Source organism: Ictalurus furcatus, chromosome 1, assembly GCF_023375685.1.
Source record: "Ictalurus furcatus strain D&B chromosome 1, Billie_1.0, whole genome shotgun sequence".
Classification (NCBI taxonomy): domain Eukaryota; kingdom Metazoa; phylum Chordata; class Actinopteri; order Siluriformes; family Ictaluridae; genus Ictalurus; species Ictalurus furcatus.
Window position 1 is genome coordinate 29,898,326 of NC_071255.1, and position 13,072 is coordinate 29,911,397.

A 13,072-nucleotide genomic window follows, 5' to 3' on the forward strand; every position below is an offset into this window, starting at 1 on the left:
CAAATTAGGTTTACGCTCAATATACATGCACACAAGAAGTTAATTTGTGCAATAACACAGTCAATATTTAAACAGAATCAATTTCCACTGAGTTCCAGGTTTGGACTTGGGCCTCTCATTGATTTTAGGATTCTCCAGTTCCTCTCATAAGAGTCGTTCTGCCTTGTGCTCTGGCTCTTTACTTATGTGACATATAAAATAATGGAACAGGTCCTTTTTGTGGAGAAAGAACAGGAAATATGTAGGTTAAAGAAAACATATCAGAAATCTTAATGGAATAAATAAAGGACATTATTGGCCTGGAGAGTTCATATGTTTAAGAATAAGGTTAGAGAAATGCATTTTTATTTTATTTATTTTTTTTACAGTAAAGCACTGTAGACATCCTTATAACATGCCCAGGTCAGACATGTTGTTTTAGATGTTGATATTGCTATAAATTACATTCGATTTAGATTTAAAAGATTTAGTCCATACTTTATAGAGATATGTTTAGTAAATAAAGAATAAAACACAATGGGATGATGGGAAAATAATCATCAATGGGTGGTGTGATGCAGCCTGATGCTAAGAGCCGTTACTGTTACCACCCTGGAGTTGATTATTTTCCAATAACAGCAGGTTTATTGTTTTTAATCACAGCAATTTGCCAGTGATTACATTTTATTTTATTAGTGAGCAACATGTAGTTTTAAACAGTTCATAGTTGCATTTAATGTTGTGGAAGGGTCTGCAAGACAACGTCACCATATCAATGACCATAGGTTTTTAATTGCTAAATAAAACATATTTTTACTTCTGTTCATTATTAGTCTTAAATTATACAGTATCCACCAATCCCTTTGAATTAAAGCTGGCAATATTATCAGAACTGCTGTTTTAGAAAATCAGTCAACACTTTCTGACCAGTTATATTTGGGAATTCAACAGTGCCATGATATAAAATAACAACACCACACAAACACCCTAAAATGTCCTGTATATACATGAAAAAAACACCACTGCATCAGTCGTGCTTTTTTGCCTAGCCTTGGTTTCTTGAGGACTGCCAGTCCTGCTCCTGTTTGTGCTGGCGGCACTGCCTTGGCCTAATTCCTCTTCTACTTGGCATGGAATTTGTTTATTTTTGATGATTCCCCTCCGCCATGTCTTATTTTGCAATCAGGGCAGTATTTATTCAGGTAAATGGCCTGTTTGACAGGAGGACTGATGGATGTGGAGTCAGAAGGGAAATGGACAGGTGGAGCCTGCAGACCGATGGGCTGTTTGTGTTAGAGAGGAAATACTTGCTCAATAATAACCCTGGTCTTATATCTATGAAGCCACTTAGCATCTTTCTTTGGCCTAATATCTGTCAGGAAATCGCTGCATTGGTTCCTGGTGGCACTCCACATTTTAATTCTGTTTTGGGTCATTGTGGTCCTGGTCAAATGGGTATTTGTATAGCAGTAGAAATGTGTAACCTGGCATTCATGATGAATAATTTTATTATTTTGGGTCACACAGACGTGTTCATGCTCAAAAATACATTTTTGAACAAAATACACATAACAGGAACTGTACCCCTGCTCATTTATGCAGGTATCCAATCCTGTGGCAGCAGCACAATGTATAAAGTGATGCAAATACAGGCGAAGAGCTTCAGTTAAGCTTCAGAAAATCAGACAATCCTTGTTAATGAGAGATCAGAGGAGAACGGCCAGGCTGGTTTGTGCTGACAGGATATCTATGGTACCTCAAATAACCAGTCTTTACAAACCTATTAAGCAGAAAAGCATCTCAGAATATCCAACACACCAAACCTTGAGGCGGCTCAGCTACAACAGCAGAAGATCATATCAGGTTCTACTCTTGACAGCCAAAATCTAGGGCTACAGTGGGCATTTAACGATTGGGTCTTTTTCCATTCTTCAGCTGTCCAGGTTATGGAATAGACTGAGGGATTTAAAATGGTAGTAAGTTGCCTGTATACTTAAACCACCATGGATGCATAATAGTTTTACAGACAGGATGCGATGGAGATTTTCACATGGCTTTAAGAAAGCTGACATTCTTTGAGCACACACCAGTAACTGTAACAGTAACTGTAAACTGTCTTGCATGGTTTTAATCATGAAACTTTTCAGTCATCCAGATCATTTTGAAATGTGCAGTGATAGGCCAAGGTGAATTGACTTATGCTATAATCTTGAAAAAGTTATTATTATTCATCTGTAGACTAAATGAAGTTTAGTTGCATGTTTATCCAACTGGTTGTGAAAATGCTTTAAAAAAAAATAAAAAAGAAAGTAAATGAAGTTTCCAAATATCAGTACTGCATTAAATGTTAACTAAATCGATTTAATATTTGGTGTGACTCCCTTTGCCATTAAAACTGCATTTATTCTTTAGGGTACACAGTTAGTATCTTGGACGCTTTTCACTTTCAGCCAACTTTAGCTCCTTTTACTTGTCCAAGATAATCTCAATGATACTTTTTTTCTGGAATTAAAAATCTATTGTGTAATATGTTACTTACTGACATATATATATATATATATATATATATATATATATATATATATATATATATATATATATATATATATATATATTCCTGTAATCTGAATATTTGCTCTTATTGCTCACAGTTGCAGGTGACATGAAACTAAACATCTAAGACAGAATGTATCTTAAACATGTAGGGTGTCTTTTATACTTGTGCATTCATAAATGTGCATACAGAGCCATTAAACTCAGTTGTTTTCCATAAAAGTCTGTATTATCTAATTATGATAGGCCCGGTCACTGTTATTACTTACAAATGTGTAACTTGGCAGCAGGACCCTCAAACAGACAATTTGGCTTCCATTAATTAACCAGAAGAAAATTTTGCCACAAGAAAGACATTTAAGCCATGATTCTAAAGAATGTCTTTAAAAGACATTCTTTAAGCCATGATAAACCGGCCAGTTTATTGAAAATGTACAGTATACTTTAATATACACAGCATGAGTGAAAAATGTATTCGATTTTAGTATTTTAATCCCTAATAGGTACATGATCCAATTCAGTTATTCATCTTAAAGCATATTATTCAGCATCTAATATAAATGACTCATTAGCTAAAATGATAGTAATAGGAAAGCTGTGAGTGTGAGGAATGTAAGTTTAAAGGGTTAAATTAACGTATAAATGCTTTATTCATTATTGACAAATGCTGAGTCCTTAATCATTATGGGCTGTATTCAAAGTTAGCAGATTAAGTTCAAAAGTTACATCAGTGTTTACATGCAGAACTTTGTTTGTTTTCAGAGTTGGCTTACGCACATGTTTAAAATTGGGGTGATCCATTCAGATTATTACATTTGCTGTTGTCTCTGAGGTGGTCAGATTTTTCTTGCGTAGAGTTTGAGAGATTGTTTAATAGTGTCTAGACCACTGCATTTAAACACAAACACTTTCCTTTTTGTTTCTCCATCTTTCGGCTACTCTCATTCGGGGTCACCACAGCAGATCACCAATCAACATATTTAGTTCTGGTACAACTTTTATGCCGGATGCCCTTCCTGATGGATGCATTTTCCAGGCTTGGGACTCTCACTGAGAGTGCACCCCTCCTATGGCTGACCAATCACAAAAACAAACACTTGCCTTTATTATTGAATAAGGGTATAGAAGGTGCAGACTGAAAAGGTTGATAGGTTATCTTTTCTGTTAATTGCAGTATAAACAGTAGTAACTACTTTCATTGACAGAGCAAAAATAAACGAGATATTTGGCCATATTGTGTCCGAACTGTCCGTCACTCAATATTCCTTTCCTATAGTTTATAGATCTGTTGAATAAAAGCAATATTACCCTTGCAATCAAGCTGTTGTGGTGAATATTAGTACTGATATTCAGTACAAGAGCACTCTTGTTCATGTGATACTGCTTAAGAAAGGTTGGGAGTTGCAGCATGTGACTGAACAGGCTGTGAAAAATATTTATTTTATTTACAGTTTTAATTAAATATTAATTATTATTTTATTTTTTTCATATTCTGTTTAAAACATTGATTGTGCGTACCATGTAATGTGGCTCTCAGATACTAAATCAAGGTCAAGTGTGAAGGATATTGTGTCACTCTGTTTAATTTGCTAGTTTGAGGTGTTGAATAAATAAAATATTGCTTAAATATTTGTTAAATCAATTCTCTCCTGTAAAAGTTTCAAACTTTTTGCTTTAAGGAATTTGTTCCTCGAGACAAGCAGTGTCTCTGATTAAGATGCTGTCTCTTCTGATCACTTTAATGCAAAATAAACTATTTTTGTGGCCTTTAAAAGGACAATATTATTATTCAATGAATAGTGGCATATTCGCTATTGCTCTTATATGGCATTCCATAAGAAATTCATGTATTCACAGCCCAAAACATTGACATATTGTGGTTATATCAAATTATCAGACCGTGGTGCTGGACTCCTCACACATGCTGCCATCATGTAAGAAAAATGGTTTTATGTCCATGAGACACACCTCTGTTTTAAGCAAACTTCACTCCATTACACAAACCTCACGCTATCCATGCAGCATAAAAAGCCTTAGTTATGCCTATGTGAAGTCTAAATACTGACGTGCACGATTTTGGTATCAACACCTCAGCGTGTGCATGTAACTCAACTCTGAACTCTGTAAATTCACACTCTGTCAGGAGGGAGTATGAAGTATTTCAATTTAATGCTGAAGAACTGGCGTAGTGCACAATCAAGACATCCTGCCAGTGAAGTGGGTGCTGTATAAACTTGAGGGAATTTTGGTGAATGCAACATTAATCCTGGTACAATATTTATATAGCTACACAAAGCTACGTGTGCACTGCGGCTACACTTCCTCACCTCAGTGTTTCACTGCCATTAACAATGAATGTGCATTCCAGTGTTCTACTTCTTGTGTGCTTGTGTAGGTGTGTAAATGAATGGTGTGTGTGTGTGTGTGTGTGTGTGTGTGGGACTGGAAAGGAGGCCACATCTGGAACATATTAGCTGATGTTGTGTTTTCGGTGGCTGCGACAGTGTTTAAATTACCATCCTTCTCTTTTTGTCTTTCTCTTCCTCCCTCCCACTCTTCCTCTCTTTCTCTCTGTATGTTGCCTCCTCTCTCTCTTCAGCTCTTTCTCATGCTAAGTTTCTTCATGCTGTCAGAATAATGTCAGATGCCAAACTGAAGTGCTGAATCAGAATAACTACTGATCACAAACAGACACATACAGCCATAAACACACCATCATACACTATTTAAACTTTTACTCACTATTCCGTATTATGGGCTCTTTCTTTTTCTCCTGTCTGTGTCTGTCTATCACTCTTTTTCACTCACTTTTTTTTTTTTTTTTTTACATAGAAGTGTTTTGTCTGCATGTGTAGTCTAAGGATGTTAATGAGGTGCGGCACAAAGAAAATTAAAACCAAATTCCACTGTATGGCCTGTTTACTCAGAAATGTCCTGTTCTTCTGTAAAATGTGTTTTATCAATTATTTTGATTGTTTGGTCACTTAATTTTAGCACCATGGACAGCACACGTGATTCAGATTTAATTAGGCATTTTCAATTAGGCAACATTTTAGGAAGTTCAGAAAGCATTGTTTTGTGGTGTTGCCATGCACCTATGACGTGAAGTAGCCTCCGCAAAGGAATATCATGTAAACACATTTAGTGGCTGTATTTACAATGATTTTTTTTACATCTTTACATTGACATTGATGTGAACGATGTGTTAATGAACCAGTAGTACATACAGTGCTGTGAAAAAGTATTTGTCCCATCCTGATTGCTTCTGTTTTTGTGTATATCTCATACTAAATTGTTTCAGAAATTAAAACAAAATCTAAGATAAAAACAAAGGCAACCTGAGTAAACATAAAATGCAGTTTTTAAATGATAATGTTATTTATTGAAGCAAAAAAGTTATCCAATAGCACCTGGGCCCGTGTGAAAATGTATTTGCCCCTGTAGTTACAAATTCCCCAAATCTATGAAACTGCATTCATAATGGGGTTCAGCTGGACTAGACACAACCAGGCCTGATTACTGCAAACCCTGTTCAATCAAATCAACATTTAATTAGAACTTTTTCAACAGTGAGAGCCATTATCTCCAAATGGAAAAACTTGGCACAGTAGTTAACCTTCCCAGAAGTGGCAGACCTTCCAAAATTCCTCCAAAAGCAGAGCAATGACTCATCCAGCAAGTCACAAAAGAGCCAAGGACAACATCAAAGGACCTACAGGCCTCTCTTGTATCAGTACACGTCACTGTTCATGACTCAGCTATCAGAAAGACACTGGGCAAAAATTAAATCCATGGAAGAGGAAAAACACACCTTGATGAACTGTTTCATCAAGGTGTTTGGAACTGTCTGGAAGACAAGGGTCCCATTACATCTGGCATAAACCAAACACAGAATTCCACAAAAAGAACATCATACCTACGGTCAAGCATGGTGGAGGAAGTGTGATGGTGTGGGGATGCTTTACTGCTTCAGGGCCTGGGCAACTTGCAATAATTGAGGGAAACATGAATTCTGCTCTACCAAAAATCCTAAAGGAGAATGTCCGGACTTCAGTCCGTAAGTTGAAACTCAAGCGCAGCTGCATTATGCAGCAAGACAATGATCCAAAGCATAGCAGTAAGTCCTAGTCCTAGAAATAAGTGATTTGATGCTAAAGGTGGCACAAACAGATTTTATGTTTAAGGGAGCAATTAGTTTTCCACATGGGTGATAGGTGTTGGATAACCTGTTTTGCTTCTATATAATAATTATAATAATAATAATAACTGTATTGTCTGTTTACTCAGGTTGCCTTTGTTTCATGTTGTTTTTCGTTTGAAGATCTAAAACTACTTAGTATGAGATATACACAAAAACAGAAGAAATCTGGATGGGGCAAATACTTTTTCACAGCACTGTAGTACAATATCAGTGCATTTTCTGATGGATTCTAAAAATTCTGTATAAACACAAGCTTTGAAATTATTTGAACAATTACTTGCTAATTTATAATCTGTCACCGATGCCATTCTCGTTCTTTAGCAGTATTTTCTCCTTTTATGGAATTTCTTTTGTTGAAGTTATCAAAGTGCTTATCAAATGGTCACATGACTTATGACTGTGGTGCTGTATTATAGGGAAATCAGGTGACAGGTTATTTAAAGTATCTTGGAGAACCTTCAAAGGCGATAATCTGTTTGGTTTATTAGATTAGATTGCACAAAATACATTTCACCTACAATTTACAAAATTGTCTGACAAGCCAGGAACGCATATGAGTGTGCTTTGTGATGGATTCAAAAATTTCCTTCTGAATGCAGCCTTTGGACAATTACTTGGTCATTTTATTGTCCATCAATGATGGCCCATTCTCAGTCTTTAGAAACATTTTCCATTCTTTAAGTGAATGTTTTGATGAAATGCAATACTTATTAAATAGTCTCACACTTTGCATGATTTAATTCGTTTGAATGATAAACAGACTTAGCTTGGGCTTCATGTGAAATAGAGTGAAATCCAACCACACCGGCCTTACTCATTCAACTCCATAGGAATGTCTTATCAGATAAGGTTCAGTATGTGAGAGGAAACTCCTCAGTCTTTCACTCTGATGAACGGTATAGCTGATATCCGTCCACAATCTAGACATGGGCTCCACAAACACTGCCAAATTCACCAAATGCAACTCATTTAAGCAATTAGGAATGAAGCCTAAGCTCAGCCGTCTGAGTTTAAATAGATCATTTGAGGGATTTTTCTTCCCTTCGCTCAGCTATGTGAAAAAGCTTTGTTTGTGTAACTTTGTCCATCGAGATAACTCCTTGATGGTGCTGCACAGAGATTTCATTCACCACAGTGGTATGAAAAATACATCGGGGTCAGACATGCTGGGGACTTTTGCCTGGCATCTACTTTTCATTGGTTCATTTGAGCTTCATTCCAGTTTGGTCATATTCAATCTGTGTTTGAACGGAAGAAGGCTGTTACTCCACCACAGTTACCAGAATGAAAATGGTAAACTATTACGCACACTGCCTGAGAATGACATTTGGAGGAAATACTCCTAACAATTTTCAAATTGAGATCATATGTGAGTCAATGTCTCATACTCCATTTTAATCCTTCCCTAATGAAGTTTGAAGAACTGTTTGATTTTGTGTGACTAGGAAACTTCAAATGCCACTTTTTGCTCTATGAAGCACTGCTTTTTCAAAATATGGAGTGTGTGTGTGTGTGTGTGTGTGTGTGTGTGTGTGTTTTCATGTTTGTGTCTGTGTGTGTGTGTGTGACTGTCTGTCTGTGTGTGTGTGTCTGTCTGTCTGTCTGTGTCTGTCTGTCTGTTTGTGTCTGTGTGTGTGTGTCTGTGTGTGCATCTGTCTGTGTGTGTGTGTGTGTGTGTGTGTGTGTGTGTGTGTGTCTGTCTGCCTCTCTGTCTGTCTATCTGTCTGTGTGTCTGTGTTTGTGTGTGTCTGTCTGTCTGTCTGTGTGTGTCTGTGTGTGTGTGTTCGTTGAATTTTATGCAACAGAATTTACATCTCTGGCCCAAGCAGAACATTAGTGTCTGTTCTATGCATTGTTTTTGTAAAAGGACTCTAGCAGTCTGAATTGAGATATGAGTCGTGTTGAGTTATAGTTTCTCGTGATTAAATTTATAAGTGCTTTGTACAACTGAAGTGGAGTCACTTTGGTATGCTGAAGCCACTCTAGGAGATTAGATTAACCTTAGATTAGATTGATCAGGTACTGGGAACTTTTCCTCCTTCTAGTTTGGCCTATGTGCAGTGTTAATACATACTGACATTTTGTATGTATGTCCCATTTAAGTCAGATTATTTTCACTGCTTATTTTTTTTCCAATTCAGTTCAAATGATTTTTATTTTTATATCAGTTTTAACAATAGACATTGACTATGTTTACATGCACATCAAAACTGCTTAAGGTCTATATTCGGGTTGCAGCTATATTCTGAATACGATGTTTATATGCGTACAGACATTGGAATATTCCTGTATACATGGTTGTAGTGTGCCCGAGTTGCTATTCCTAAATACCTAGCCTTCAGCTAAGCATCTGTTAGCACCCACAATTCCTTGCGGACTGAGCCTGCGCATATATCTCCTTTCAGTGGATTTTCTGAATAAGCTATGTACATGCAACAAATTACCAATTAAACCAGACATATTACAGGGGTCAGAATCATAATATCGTCTTAATCTGAATCGGACAATCGGATTGCAGTGTTTACATGACTAATTCCAAATTCAGATTAATATTGGAATAATGCATGTCAACGTATTCATCGTCACAAAGCAGCTTTAAAGATATCCGTATGTAGATTTATATTTAACTGCACTTCTGTATATTTTCAATGGTGTTCAATTTTGGACTTGACGTTTTTATGTATTACTTTGGACATATGCCCTTAAACGTTCGTCAAGCTGTAGTGTTCCTACTGTGCAGATGAAGATCTTTTGAACATTTGCTGACTTACAGAAGCGCTTTAGTCTCAATCAAAACATATTGTCATGCTAGTATAAAAAGGTCATGGGCTAAGAATACCATCAAACCCATCAAAACCCTGTTCGAGAGAAAGCTCATTTAAGTGCTTAGTTACTTCATTGTTTTCAGAGACTTAATGCTTTTTCAGAGACATTAATGTGTTGGCAATACATGTGATTTATTCTCTTGTGTGGAGTACTTCTAGCTATTGACCTGTATGTACAAAAGTTGGAGAGTTTTTTTGTCTGTTTGTTTGTTTGCTGTGTCTTCTCACAGAAACATCTGATAGTCCTGAGTTTGATTCCCTGTGGACAGCTTGACATTGTCCATACTGCTGAAACATCTGATCCAACACCTGATTGACTAATTATTAAGCCCTTAATAAGTTGGGACAAGTGTGCCACTTGTTAACATTAATTAATTAAGTATCATGAACTAATAATGAATAGTTTTTAAAAACATTTAGTAACCTTAATTTAAAAAATGTCTTAGTACTTGTTGGAATTAACATTAATCAACATGAACAAATGCTGTAAAAGTATTTTAATTGTAAGTTAATGTTAACTAATATTAACTAATGTAAAGTATTAATTTACAGGAGCAAGAGACATAGTACAGATACTTGTGCCACCAGTGATGTGCGCATCATTCCTGGTATCACCTTTTGCATTTCAGCCCACATTAAGTACTGCTAATACGACTCAAAACTAAACCCAGATACCTATTACCAATAATTCATCTTGCAGATAATATGGTCAAATAAAACTGAAATTGGACATAAAAAAGAAAAAGAAAAAAAAAGTGTCTTAAGGACCAGAGGGTCTCAGGACAGGATTTTCAAAGCCCTAATTTAATACATAATAAACAGACATAATTTAATCAAGCAAAGAGACGTTCATTCTGTTCCACTCCTGTAGGAAGTATTTAGCTTGGTATAACTTAATAAAGCGATACTTTGGCATAACACGTGTCAACTCATATTAGTTTTAGAATGAAAACATAAATAATACCCACACATTTTGTCTACTAGATCTGTAATGAATGCAAATAATTACCTGGTTTAGTTACAAGGACGTAAACTATAAACAATACCTTGATTTGGAGCTTTTTTTCCATCACATTGGTTTAGGAAGTAAACACCATGAGGTGAGTTTAGAGGAAAATAATGAACAACGAGGTCTTGGGCTGGAGCTCGACACATAGTGCACTTACTTTTACCACCTTGAAGTAGATTATTTTCCTTTAACAGCACATCCATTTACATTACATTGACATTTATTCATTTAGCAGACGCTTTTATCCAAAGCGACTTACAAATGAAGAAACACCAGCAAAGCGATATATCAAGCTGAGAACAATACGAGTAGTGCTACAATGCAAGATTTATAATTGAGTTCTAGAGAAGCAAAGCACACAGAGTAGAGGAGCTGTAAGAGCCAGAGTAAGGTTTTTTTTTTTTAAGGGTAATGTGGGGTTGGAGTTTTAGGGGTTAGTTACGTGTACATGGAAGAGGTGGGTCTTTAGCTGTTTTTTGAAGATAGTGAAAGATTCTGTGGTCTGGATTGAGGTTTTAAGTTCATCCCACCACTGATGGACAGTTAGTCTGAAGGTTCTGGTAAGGGACCTTGAGCCACACTGAGTAGGAACCACTAAGCGTCGGTCGTTAACCGATTGTCGATTGCGTGAGGGAACATAAACCTCAAGGAGAGTGTTGAGATAGGGGGATGCTGTTCCAGACCAGGTCTTGTACATGAACATCAAGGCCTTGAATTTGATACGGGCACCCAGAAGTGTTTTATTCCTCTTATACCATATAAATTTTCCAACACTAACAGTTTTTTTTATATGTATTAAATATCAACAAATATTTTATCCTGTTGTGTTTACATTTAATGTTGTAGAAGAAACCGGTTTATCACCTAAAGGTCAGTTCGCACGGGATTAGTTCAACCTGCGGTTATTTAAACAGGCTGCTTTATAGAAGGTAAAAGATGCTGTAATCTTCACCGGCATGGAAACACGCAGTCTGTAAAAAAATAACTGACATGACCAGTTCACACAGGATTTAAATCACAGAAAAAGTTCTGGTAATTATTACATTATCCAACCTCCCCATATAAAACTAGTCCCATCCGAATAGCCCTTATGTTATATCAGTTATAAATAGTTTGCAAAACCGCAAAGTCGTCTGTGCTAAAGACTTTCCCATGTCAGTAAACCTCAACTTACAGCTGTGTTGCAAAGCACTGACACTGGAGACTCCTTCCAAAAAAATGCTAAATAAACATTTCCTCCCAGAAATCGTCCCTGTGTAAGCTGCTACTATAGAAATGATCAAGGATAATATTCGAGAATTCAACAGCACTGTGGTTTTGAATGTATTTAGCCTTGATGTGTGTATTTATAGTTCTTTTTCATGGTTTACTGGATTTTAAGTGCTGTATGTCCTTAAGGGTGTAACCTTAGACTGCAGAGTCTGGGAATAATTTAATCATATTATTGATATTCATTTCTTGCTTAGGTATCTGCTGAATATGTTGTTTTGTGTACATATAACTTCAAGTGCACCCGAATATTTTGCATCATAATTCAATCAGACCTCTTCTTAACTGTTCTCTCTCTAATCTGTTTAGGAGCAAGATGATGAAGAGGAGGAGGAGGAGGAAGAGGAGGGGGAGGAGGAAGAGGAGGAGGAGGAGGAGGAGAAAGGCGAAAAGCTCGAGCTGGAGCCTGAGCTGCACCTTGAGGAAGAGTTTGAGTTGGGTGATGAAGACTATGACCCACCTGATGAGGAGTTAGAAGCAGGGCAGGAAGAGCTGGAGGGGTTAGAGACTGAGGAAGAGGAGGAGGAGAGCACCAAGATGAAGATCCTGCGGCAGATAACAGAAGTGGCATCAAGACTAAAAGAAATCATTGGAAATCTGATTGCGACTGCAGGGAAAGTAGTTGTAACCATATTACTGGGCCTTACAGGTACATATACCTAGAGACAGCTTGCTGTATATCACTAAAGGAATGGTTAACAAATCGGATGTAATTTCCCACTTAAAGGAAATGTAATTAATCAAAGAAATCTGAGTTTATTTTTCTGAAATCTGCTTCTTTAGCTTTATACACTTTTAATAAGAAGTAAAACGTTATCTTTTTCAAAATCTTTTCCATAAATATTGGCACATATACTCACTGACCAAATTACTGGAAATCCCTGTACATCTGTTAATTCATGTGGTAGTAGTTCAGCGCATAAATGCATGTAGGCATGGGTCAAGAGCATCAGTTAACATTAAGATCAAACCTCAGATTGGTGGGGGGGGGGGAGTGACCTTAGTGACTTTGCCCATGGCATGGTTGTTAGTTTGAGTATTTCAGAAACTGCTGATTTCCTTGGATTTTCTAAGATATATATGTTTAAACATCCTGTAGTAAGCAGTAATTCTGTGAGTGGACATACCTTCTTAATAAGAGAGGTCAAATGAGAATGGACAGACTTGTTCAAACTGAATGGATGGGTACGGTAACTCAAATAATCCCTCTTTATAGCAGTTGTGAACAGAAAAGCA

The 13,072-nt window shown here is 36.7% G+C and overlaps 1 protein-coding gene across 4 annotated transcripts in view; it reads left to right on the forward strand.

Annotated features, from left to right (window-relative positions):
- Window positions 1-13,072, forward strand: part of LOC128614479 (piezo-type mechanosensitive ion channel component 2) — a 140,011-nt gene that overhangs the window by 69,105 nt on the left and 57,834 nt on the right. For all 4 annotated transcript variants that reach the window (XM_053635814.1, XM_053635786.1, XM_053635804.1 and 1 more), the window contains one exon: window positions 12,146-12,485. In XM_053635814.1, coding sequence (XP_053491789.1) covers window positions 12,146-12,485 — 340 coding nt within the window. The remainder of the gene's footprint in view (window positions 1-12,145; window positions 12,486-13,072) is intronic.